Source organism: Labeo rohita, chromosome 3 (genome assembly GCF_022985175.1).
Source record: "Labeo rohita strain BAU-BD-2019 chromosome 3, IGBB_LRoh.1.0, whole genome shotgun sequence".
NCBI lineage: Eukaryota > Metazoa > Chordata > Actinopteri > Cypriniformes > Cyprinidae > Labeo > Labeo rohita.
Genome location: NC_066871.1, coordinates 38,315,957 through 38,327,768, shown reverse-complemented (window position 1 = coordinate 38,327,768; position 11,812 = coordinate 38,315,957). Strand labels below are relative to the sequence as shown.

General features: G+C 35.6%; 2 protein-coding genes and 1 long non-coding RNA gene across 3 annotated transcripts; 1 reads left to right on the top strand and 2 right to left on the bottom strand.

The window, feature by feature from the left end:
* Positions 1–810: 810 nt before the first annotated feature.
* On the bottom strand, positions 811–4,157 carry LOC127163403 (nuclear factor 7, ovary). Its single transcript, XM_051106619.1, has 6 exons — positions 3,448–4,157; positions 3,009–3,104; positions 2,551–2,781; positions 2,458–2,480; positions 2,258–2,376; positions 811–1,992 (listed from the first exon to the last, which is right to left on the bottom strand). Exons 1-6 carry the CDS (start codon positions 3,844–3,846, stop codon positions 1,499–1,501), a joined length of 1,362 nt encoding a protein of 453 aa, XP_050962576.1. The 5' UTR covers positions 3,847–4,157; the 3' UTR covers positions 811–1,498.
* A 2,223-nt stretch (positions 4,158–6,380) lies between these two features.
* LOC127163421 (trafficking protein particle complex subunit 5) lies at positions 6,381–11,776 on the top strand. Its single transcript, XM_051106655.1, has 2 exons — positions 6,381–6,866; positions 11,178–11,776. The coding sequence occupies exons 1-2, from the start codon at positions 6,594–6,596 to the stop codon at positions 11,472–11,474; spliced, it is 570 nt and encodes a 189-aa protein (XP_050962612.1). The 5' UTR covers positions 6,381–6,593; the 3' UTR covers positions 11,475–11,776.
* On the bottom strand, positions 8,092–9,624 carry LOC127163435 (uncharacterized). Its single transcript, XR_007827484.1, has 2 exons — positions 9,217–9,624; positions 8,092–8,354 (listed from the first exon to the last, which is right to left on the bottom strand). It is a non-coding gene; the product is annotated as an uncharacterized LOC127163435 (long non-coding RNA).
* Positions 11,777–11,812: the final 36 nt, after the last annotated feature.

Genomic DNA, 11,812 nt, shown 5'->3' with positions numbered 1-11,812 from the left:
TGTCTTGTCTTGCTCTCCCTGAACTGTGTATTCTGACTCAAGACAGGGTATGTTTAAAAACTCCAATCGTATTTTCTCCCTCAACTTCAAAAATCATTTCAAAATCATCCTACATCACTGCAGAAGTACCAACCCAGCCTTTACAAAGTGAACATCCAAAGAAGATCAAACACTGTCAATAAAAAAAGATAAAACACAAAAGATGATTTTGAAGTTGAGGGAGAACATGAGATGTTTTTCGACATACCCTAACTGTCATGAACCAGAAAAAAAAAAAAAAAAAAAAAAAAAAACAGTTCAGGCAGAGTGAGACAAGACGAGTGTTTGACATTAAAACATATATAAAATGTATTATTTTTATCCAAATAACCGATCGTTTCACTAGATAAGACCCTTCTTTCTCAGCTGGGATCATTTAAAGCCGCATTTAAACTGCACTTTGGAAGTTCAAAATCGGGGCACCATATCAGTCCATTATATGGAGAAAAATCCTGTTTCCCTCAAAAAAAAAAAAAAATGTAATTTCTTTATGGCTGAAGAAAGAAAGACATGAACATACTGAATGACAAGGGGTGAGTACATTATCTGTCAATTGTTGTTCTGCAAGTGGACTTCTCCTTTAGGTAAACTGACGCTTTCAGTACGGCGATAAAGGTCACATATAAAACAATAATATTCAAACTAACATTAAACCCATTTAACATTGAACAAAGCACATAATCCGTATCTGATATTATCAATGTAATAGTTAGTGTGCAGGTGTCCCAGCGGCAACTTCACAAATAGTTTTTAATCCACAGTTGCGTCGTGTCTTGTTAAGACACTGTGTGCATAGTAAAAGTGTAGTCTTTCGTGTACTTGATGTATTATTAATGCAGTTTTTACGCTTTCAAGTGTGATTCCTACAGGTTCCTTGTCTCTGGCGTTCGTCTGGTAGAAAATGACTGTTACAGCTGTGCATTTTCACCTCTAGATGTCAGTAAAGTCGCACTTATGTCAGCACTGCTCACAGGTGTCCTGATACTGATTTGAATTAAGCATTCGTTTAAAGTGTGCATTCAGTTTAATACTTTTCATGACAGAAACATATTCACACACGTGTGTATATCTTACAGAAAAGAGTATGATCTTTAAGTTTATATTAATTTCCATTACTTTTCCACACTTGCATATCAGAGTTTTAAAATTCTCTAATATTTCTGGGTTTTCCATGAAATCTGCTGAATCTTTAAAACACTTAATCAGTACTTTTGATTAATAAATTAAGAATGTTTATTTTTTAAGATTAATAAATTAACTATCTTGTTTATTGATCTGTTGTATAACAGCAGTATCTCAGTGTGAGTGTGTCTGCTGGATATCAGTCATGTGATCAGCTGCGGCCCAATCACAGCCGTACTGATATTCAGATCAACAGATCACTCTTACTCATGTGATATAAAAATTTAAAACTGAAATATGATGAAAACAGGAAGATCCAGACCTACAGCTGTAACTATTACTGACTAATAAATGGTATAATCCTTAGAGGGGACAACCCATAACAAAAGAAGAATGGCAAGACAGTGTCAGTGAACGTAGTTTTGAATGTGCATAGGTGTGTGTTAGTTACAGGATCAGAGAATGACACTGTTCCTCTGTCATAATCCAGATCAACTCTCACACGATCAAGCTTCTTTTTAACAGGAAAGCTAGTCTGTGTTAACACCTTATACGACACACTCCACATATTAATTTTATAGAAATTACGTCCCTTCCTTTGGTTTGATGCTGTAGTTACTCCAAGACTCCAGTACTGAGTCTCTTTAACATCCACATCCCAGCAGTGTGTTCCTGAGTTAAAACCCTCTGAACCCAGAACATAGAAACTCTCGTCAAATCTCTCTGGATTATCAGGAAGCAGTTGTTTGTTCTCACTGTATCTCACACTGGTCAGATCATCAGACAGGATTAGATGTGGATTTGCAGTGTTTGGATCCAGAATCACAGGAGCTGATGAGACACAATCAACAGTTGCTCTTATTCTGATGTTCATGTAATGATCAAGAGTGAACCAAACACAGATTATTATGAATTATGAGACTCATCCTATTGATCAATCAAACTGAACTGTATCACTGTAACTCTAAATATCAAGGTCTATTCTTGTTTTCAGATCTTTTTGATGTAGTAACCTTTCCAGTTCTTCACACATAATGCGAGAATCTGTCAGTCTTTCCCCATATATAATAAGAGCACAGATGTTCTCCAGACTCACTATTTTGAACAATGTCCTGCATCTTCTTCCAGACTCTGAATGACAGGTTGCCCAAGTAACGTGGCACATGAATCAAAGCTCCAGAAGGCGTCTGTGGATCCGGCTGTGAGATCTGGACTCTGGAAGAACATTCAGGAGTCAGAACTGCAGTGGATTTGAATCAGAAGCAGAGAGACCAGAGACACCAGCAGATCACTCACCTTTCCATTGAGACTGGAAACTTCTGCAGAACAAACACACCATTGATCATCAACAACTCAATCAATCAATCAATCAGTGATGTGAAATCAGACCTTTAGAAAGCAGACGTCATTTTCTTTCATCATCTCCTCCAAGTCTTTGATTGTGTGTGAAAGATCTGAGATGTGTCTGTTGATGTCCTCCAGCTTCTCCTTCATCATCTTCTTCTTCTGCTCCTCTTCCTCCCTCAATGCAGTGATTGTAGCTTCTTCTTCATCTCTGAGAAACTGATGAAGCTTCTCAAACTGCTGTTTTATCTGATGCTCTGTGTGCTCAGCTTGAGACTGAATCAATCACATTCACTTCAGTCATCTCAGTCAACACATTAACACTTCACATCATTAATATTTGGGACAAATTAAATACCAACATATTACAGATGCAGAATCTTTGTAACTTCTGCTTGTATTTTTCAAAAATAATTTAAAAATATTAATACACTGGAATTCATCAAATTGTGTGTTGTGATCCTACAGATGTAAAGAAAACAGTCTTGATTCTGTTTCCTCACCTTGATGTGTTGAACTGTTTCCTCGAGCACTCCCTTTATGTTTTCACTGTGTTGAATCTTGTCCTGTAAGGTCTTGAGTGCTGTATTGAGCTCCTCCTAGGATTGAATAAAATAAAATAATAATAATAATAATAATAATAATAATAATAACAATAACAACAACAACAACAACAACAACAACAACAACAATAATACACCTGATTAAAGTAGAGAGATGAAAAGAATAAATTCTTGATTTCTTTTGTTTTTGCGTATCTCATATGAAACTGATTTAGAAATGAATTTTAAAGGCAACAGAAGAAATCAGTATCAGGGACAATACACTTTTTCACAGCACAGCAATGAAGTAGAGCAAAACGGCATACAGAAATGCTGAGTGCATGAATGTGGTTATATCTGTTTATGACTACTGTAATTTACAAAACAAAATTTATCTTACCTTACATATTGAAACGGCTTCACTGATGGGTCTGAATTTGTGATTGTCGTGTTGTTGTGAATCTCTGCACACTAAACACACAGGCTGTTTGTCCTCCAGACAGAAGAGTTTGAGTTTCTCACTGTGCAAATTGCAGATCTGCTCAGATCCTGATGATCGCCTCTCAGTTCTCTCCTTTAGTAACGAATCACACAAGTTTTTTAACACAAGATTACATAGAGGATCGTGACTGGACAGTCTCCTGCAGACAGGACATTCTCGAGTTTCCTTGGTTCTCCAGAACTGTTGAAGACACTCTTTACAGAAACTGTGACTACATGATAAGAGAACAGGATCCTTGAAGATCTCACAGCACACGGGACAAGAAAGATCGTCTGCAGATATATTTAGTGAAGCCATTTTCACTGTTCGAGCAATATCACCTTTACTTTTACTTTAAAAACCGTTTGTCTATATGTGCAAATGGTTTCAAAAACGACTAACCATGAAAATCATAACCGCTGATTCTTTTTCGCTTTTATAGAGAGAGAAGACAGCATTTCTTATTCTAGTTTCATGTCGAGTTGCAAACCAAAACCGAGTTGCGTTATGGAGAATATAGGCGGAGCGTGTGTAAGACTGGGTAAGGGAAATTAACAAAGGCTTTGGAGCAAAAATGACAAATGAAAATGAGAATTAAAGTGTCCATCGCGACATTATAGATCTGTTCATGTTGTATATGTTCACTCCTTTTTACAGCGTTGCGCATTATAACCAATCACACACGATTCTGTTGATCTTATGAATGCAATGGCCAATCAGACGCTTCCAGATTAGTCATCGTTGAAACGTCGGAATTTTGTAAGCGCGCGCTTGCTCAGCAAATTCTGTATATAAACAACAAAGTGCATTAATCGTACTAAGCAGGGGATAACGGGGGCAAAATTACTTTTTTTTCTTCAGAAAAACGGCATTTTAAAGATATTGTTTTAGACGTGATAAAAGAACAGGATGCTTGAAAAAATCAAGTTGAAATGCACTGAAGCTCTAGAATGAAACTGTAGCAGGATCTGAAGGATCGTGAGGACAGAGAGAAGAGAACAGAGACCCTGTTGTAGCACAGATCCTACATCCTACATCCCACAATGCACCACACACAGTGCAGGACTCAAACAGCTGTTCACTTCAAATCAATCTCTATATGAGAATCTTAAACCACCCCATGATGTAATATGAGCCAAAATAGTCAAGTTCACTGGTTCACTGTAGTTCATTGGCACTGCCCATTTGAGAAAACCTAAGACTATATTAAAGTCTACATTGAAACATCCAATATTGAAATGATTACCAAATTGATCAGTATATTGATTTTGATTATAACCATACATCACATTTTTGAATAAATTATCACTGTTCAGGATTCCCCCATTCCTTTAGATAAGGTTTGGTCTTGGATGAGCTGCCTTGGGGTGTTGCAAATATGTCCCCCAAGTGAACAGACCTTCACTGAAAGGGACTTTTTGTGTGTGTATATATATATATATATATATATATATATATATATATATATATATATATATATATATATATATGTTTTTTTTTTGTTTTTTTTTTAAGATGGGTGGAGCCTGGACAGGGCATTTCCAAGAACATTGAACTGGACTTTTTCAGGTTAAATTCTAACAAAATATTACTTGAAATTACTAAAAATTAACTTGCATTCATTTTAAATGTGCTATATCAAGTCTCTGATCAAACACAAAAGAACAATGACAGACCAAAAACACAATAAAGGGACTCAAGACACATTATTTGCAAGAATTTAAGTTTATTTGCTGATGTGTAAGAAGCACTGTTTCTCCCGGGTCTGCAACAATCAAATCAAGTCAAAATGATTTCTTCACATGCTGAAGTGATAAACACACATCTTCCTATGGTGCTGATTGTCAGTGTATGGACTTTCTGTCTTTCCATCTGTTCAGCATCTTCCTGCAATTCAACAGAAATAAATGCATGAAATAGTCTGCAGTGATCACATGCCTCTCATCTACTCATCTGAAACGCTGCACTGAAGCTCAGAATGAAACTGTAGCAGGATCTTTGTCATCTCAACTCTTATGAGGACAGAGAAGAGAACAGAGACCCTGCTGTACTGTAGCACACATTATGCGCCCCACAATGTACGACAAGCAACGCGGGGTTCCAGTTGCGTGCACATTCAAGACAAATCAGTTTTAAACAGACGCTAATCAGATCAGCACGCAGATATTATGATGTCTATCAACACTCAATGGGAGATTTTCTAAGTACAAATTTCTTTACAAAGTTCCAGGCTTCCATTACAAATTAATTGTACTATATTACAGTAATTTTCTTAAACATAAAATGAAATGCGACTCTGCTATGTCCTCGTGGTAAACACGTGGTAACTGCGCTCCTATAGCATAAGACAACATTTCTAAATCTGCACCGTTTCAAGACAGGACAATATATTTCCACGGTAAACAATATGATGAAAACAATCTGAATACCTTAAATAAATCAATTTTATCGAGAAACTCCAACGCTGCACTGCTTTCCACCGCGTTTCCGTGTGATGAAATTAAACGCCAACTGTCGGTCGGAGCGGAAAGACATGCGTATAAAAGCCTGGCTCATTAATATTAATTACGCAACGTGACGTTCACCCAATAGGACTTAGCTGGCGAATTCATTCCTATTTAAATGCCCCCTTTAATTTTTAACTTCAAAGTGTTTTAGTGCGATCATTTTACATATAGTATTCCCAATGCATTAATACAAAGAACAAGTGCCTGAAATTGACGCTGCCATGCATGGTAGGCTAATTAATATTAATTAAGGACCGACAGTATGAGCTAATTAATTTTCATGAACTAACCCACTCTGTGAATAGGTTTTTCTGGACACATGGTGTCGCTGTGAGCGTTTCACACCGTTCGTTGCACAGAAGAAGAAACACTATAGACGTCAACAAGATGTTGCTTTTAGTATGATTTACAATATTCATGGTAAAGTGAATTATAATGAGTGACATGAGGAGACAATAATTGTAGGCTTTTCGTTCATATCTGTATGTTTACAGTTAACCCGTTCCTTGAAATTACTAAAGTTACACGACTGCTACGCGTCGGTTGTGTCAGGGTTGAATGATGGATATTCGCTTCACTAAAGGTAAATCCGCGATTTTGGAGCGCGCCCTGACGCGACCAAAGACAGAGGTGAGCCTGAGCGCGTTCGCGCTGCTCTTCTCTGAGATGGTGCAGTACTGCCAGAGCCGCGTGTACTCGGTGTCCGAGCTGCAGGCGCGGCTGGCGGACATGGGACAGAGAGTCGGAGCGCGCATGCTGGACGTGCTGGTGCTGCGAGAAAAGAACGGCAAAAGAGAAACCAAAGTCCTCAATATACTGCTGTTCATCAAGGTACAATCCACAGGAACTGTCAGTGCACATGTTGCATGTTTACCAGAGTAAATACCTGTCATCTATCTATCTATCTATCTATCTATCTATCTATCTATCTATCTATCTATCTATCTATCTGTCTATCTATCTGTCTGTCTATCTATCTGTCTGTCTATCTATCTGCCTGTCTATCATTCTGTCGTTGTCATTTATCTACCTATCTATCGTTCTATCGTTCCATCATTCTATGTATCTATCTATCATTCTATCATTCTGTCGATCGTTCTGTCATTCTGTCTATCATTCTATTGTTGTCATTTATCTGTCTATCTCTATCTATCTATCTGTCTATCTATCTGTCTATCTATTTATCTGTATATCTGTCTATGTCTATCATTCTATGCATCGTTCTGTCTACCATTCTATCGTTGTCATCTATCTATCTATGGTTCTGTCATTCTATCTATCCATCTATCTATCTATCTATCTATCTATCTATCTATCTATCTATCTATCTGTCTATCTATCTGTCTGTCTATGTATCGTTCTATCATTCTATCCATCGTTCTGTCATTCTATCGTTGTCATCTATCTATCTATCTATCTATCTATGGTTATATCATTCTTTCTATCTATCTATCTATCTATCTATCTATCTATGGTTCTGTCATTCTATCTATCTATCTATCTATCTATCTATGGTTCTATCATTCTTTCTATCTATCTATCTATCTATGGTTCTATCATTCATTCTATCTATCGTTCTATCCATCATACTATTATTCTGTCTGTGGTTCTATCTATCTATCTATCTGTCTATCTATCTATCGTTCTATCCATCATACTATTATTCTATCTGTGGTTCTATCTATCTATCTATCTGTCTATCTATCTATCGTTCTATCCATCATACTATTATTCTATCTGTGGTTCTATCTATCTATCTATCTATCTATCTGTCTATCTATCTATCGTTCTATCCATCATACTATTATTCTATCTGTGGTTCTATCTATCTATCTATCTATCTATGGTTCTATCATTCTTTCTATCTATCTATCTGTCTATCTATCTATCTATCTATCTATCGTTCTATCGTTCTATCTATCGTTCTATTTATCATTCTATCCATCATACTAGTGTTGTCACGGTACCAAAATTTCAGTATTCGGTACCAATACCAGTGAAAATCCACGGTTCTCGGTACCAATTTCGGTACCAAATCAAAACACAAAAACATGAATTGAACAACACACTATTTTTATTTATAACAAACAAAAATAAAACAAAGTTTTGACTTGGAAGCTGGTATTTTGAGCTGAGGTGATGAAGCATTTGCTGGAATCCCCATTTTTCACTGTATAAACTGGCACTTAATCCATACATGTGAATTCAGCAACAGCTCGGTTCAGTTTTCTTGCCTTTTTGTCGTACTTCTGCTGCTCAAAAGCATCTGGAACCATTGTCTGCTTAGGAGTTTGGTTCGTGGTCTTCTTCAGCCTGCAGCTGTAAAAGGAAAATATAATATACTTCAGTAAAACAATGGGCTGAGTCTGACTAAATGCAATATTAGATTGACACCAGCTAAACAGAACTTTATATATAACTTTTCAGTAAATAACAAACCTCAGCTTTTTATAACAAAGTTAGATAAGATTACTTATACTGAGTGTAAGATATCAATGTTACACAGACGGAAACTGTAGTATTAAAAACACTTTACAAAAAGATAACATTTAACATGACTTAATAAACAAGTGTTACATAGCAATTATTCTTCTTAATTTCAAAATGTATTCATAATTTATTTTAAATTAAAAGTTGTATCTGTTGACATTATTTCACGTACAATGAACAAACATGAACGATCAAATGTTTGTATAAAACAACATTCACAAACATTAATTAATGTTCACTCACTGTAAAATTATGTTAGATAATATATTAAGTCATGTTAATGAATAGTATCTTTTACCAAACTATACAGGACTGTATTTGACTGTACTTGTATTTAATCAAACTGCGCAAACTATATTTCATAGCCTAGAACTGCTTTTCTGACGGACCGATTTTAAGGCTATAAACATTAACCATACATTTGTACGTTTGTTCTCTAACACACATATTTTAGCTACACGGGTCATTTAAAAGCCTCAGGTGTGTAAAAATAGTACACTATCATGTCCTGTTTTTTTTTTTTTTTAATAAACGCTATAGGAGCATTAAATACTTAATAAAGAAGTTTATTCTAATTCTCGCGTTAGCATTAGCCGCGCTTATGCTAACGATTAACTGCAAATGGCGATGTTTATTTAACGTATAATTTTTATAACAGAAGCTCTAAATATAAAATTAAATTAAAACTTACCTGCTTGAACTTTCATTAAATCTGGGTGTCGGTCTTTGAGGTGTTTTATTAAGTTCGATGTATTTCCTCCTTTTGAGAGAGAACTTCGATGACACCGTTTGCAAGTGGGTTTCTGATGATCTATGATGTTGCCCTTGTCATCAGTCGCAAATACAAAATATTTCCACACGTGGCTCCTTCCTCCTTTCTTTTCAACAAGCGGATTCAGAGCAGCCGCATCAGCAGCACCGCCGGTCGCCGTGTCTTTGTGCTTTTATGAAGAAGACGCAACTGCGCACTTTTCGCATAGCGCAGCAAGAACCGGGTTGACCGGGTGCTCGGTACCACCGGTACTTAAGAAAACCTGGTACCGTAACATTTAATTTTTTTTAGTACCGACTTGGTACCGAAGTACCGGGTCTTTTGACAACACTACATCATACTATTATTCTATCTGTGGTTCTATCTATCTATATGGTTCTATCATTCTTTCTATCTATCTATCGTTCTATCTATCGTTCTATCCATCATACTATTATTCTGTCTGTGGTTCTATCTATCTATCTATCTATCTATCTATCTATCTATCTGTCTATCGTTCTATCTATCGTTCTATCCATCATACTATTATTCTATCTGTGGTTCTATCTATCTATCTATCTATCTATCTATGGTTATATCATTCTTTCTATCTATCTATCTATCTATCTATCTATCTATCTATCTATCGTTCTATTTATCGTTCTATCCATCATACTATTATTCTATCGGTGGTTCTATCTATCTATATGGTTCTATCATTCTTTCTATCTATCTATCTATCTATCTATCTATCTATCTATCGTTCTATCCATCATACTATTATTCTATCTGTGGTTCTATCTATCTATATGGTTCTATCATTCTTTCTATCTATCTATCGTTCTATCTATCGTTCTATCCATCATACTATTATTCTATCTGTGGTTCTATCTATCTATCTATCTATCTATCTATCTATGGTTCTATCATTCTTTCTATCTATCTATCTATCTATCTATTGTTCTATTTATCGTTCTATCCATCATACTATTATTCTATCGGTGGTTCTATCTATCTATATGGTTCTATCATTCTTTCTATCTATCTATCTATCTATCTATCTATCTATCTATCTATCTATCGTTCTATCCATCATACTATTATTCTATCTGTGGTTATATCTATCTATCTATCTATCTATCTATCTATCTATCTATCTATCTATTTATCTATCTGTCTGTCTATCTGTCTGTCTATCTGTCTGTCTATCTATCTGTCTATCTATCTATCTATCTATCTATCTATCTATCTATCTATCGTTCTATTTATCGTTCTATCCATCATACCATTATTCTGTCTGTGGTTCTATCTATCTATCTATCTATCTATCTATCTATCTATCTATCTATCTATCTATCTATCTATCTATCTGTCTATCCATCTATCTATCTATCGTTCTATCTGTCCTTCTGTCTATCTATTTATCTATCTGTCTATCGTTCTATCTATCGTTCTATCCATCATACTATCTATCTATCGTTCTGTCTATCTATCTGTCTATCTATCTATCTATCTATCGATCTGTCTTCTATCTATCTATCTATCTATCTATCTATCTATCTATCTATCTATCTATCGTTCTGTCTATCTATCTATCTATCTATCTATCTATCTATCTATCGTTCTATTTATCATTCTATCCATCATACCATTATTCTGTCTGTGGTTCTATCTATCTATCTATCTATATATCTGTCTATCCATCTATCTATCTATCGTTCTATCTGTCCTTCTATCTATCTATCTATCTATCTATATATCTATCGTTCTATCTATCGTTCTATCCATCATTCTATTATTCTATCTGTGGTTCTATCTATCTATCTATAATTCTGTCTGTCTTTACATACATGACAATATTCAGATCGCTTTCTGTACATTAATTCTGTCCATTGTTTCAGGTGTCTGTCTGGAAGACTCTGTTCGGGAAGGAAGCGGATAAACTGGAACAGGCCAATGATGACGACAAAACCTACTACATCATTGAGAAAGAGCCTGTGATAAATGCCTTTATTTCTGTGCCTAAAGAGAACAGCACACTGAACTGTGCCGCGTTCACGGCAGGAATCGTGGAGGCCATTCTCACTCACAGCGGCTTCCCGGCTAAAGTCACGGCGCACTGGCACAAGGGAACCACGCTCATGATCAAGTTTGATGAAGCTGTCATTGCCAGAGATAAACAGCTGGATGGAAGATAGAAACTGGGTGTTTTGGGATGGATTTTTGCAGGCAGCAGTTAATCATGTTTAATAAATGTTCAGATGAATATGATTTACTTACTAGAACTACAGCTGTACTGTCAGCTGTCAATGCTGTGTGAATGATGATCTTATTGAAAGCACTAAATACTGTGATCAAAGTGTTGTGTATTTATGATGTTTATAATCAAAATGTTTTTAACTGTCAGTTTATAAGTCAGGTATTTACTATTTGTTTATTCAGATAATTTTCTGGTATGTTTGGCCATAACATATGAACATTAAAATAAACATTAAAACTTTTATTTAGTTATTTATTTAGTTACGCATGGTTGAAA

What these genes read in the sequence shown, in the direction of transcription:
- LOC127163403 (XM_051106619.1), bottom strand. Translation starts at nt 3,846, where the DNA reads ATGGCTTCACTAAATATATCTGCAGACGATCTTTCTTGTCCCGTGTGC. An exon ending in AAACAGTTCAACACATCAAG is followed by an intron (nt 2,782 to 3,008) that starts GTGAGGAAACAG and finishes TGATTGATTCAG; the next exon opens with TCTCAAGCTGAGCACACAGA. An exon ending in GCAGGACATTGTTCAAAATA is followed by an intron (nt 1,993 to 2,257) that starts GTGAGTCTGGAG and finishes GTGTCTCATCAG; the next exon opens with CTCCTGTGATTCTGGATCCA.
- LOC127163421 (XM_051106655.1), top strand. Translation starts at nt 6,594, where the DNA reads ATGATGGATATTCGCTTCACTAAAGGTAAATCCGCGATTTTGGAGCGC. An exon ending in ATATACTGCTGTTCATCAAG is followed by an intron (nt 6,867 to 11,177) that starts GTACAATCCACA and finishes CCATTGTTTCAG; the next exon opens with GTGTCTGTCTGGAAGACTCT.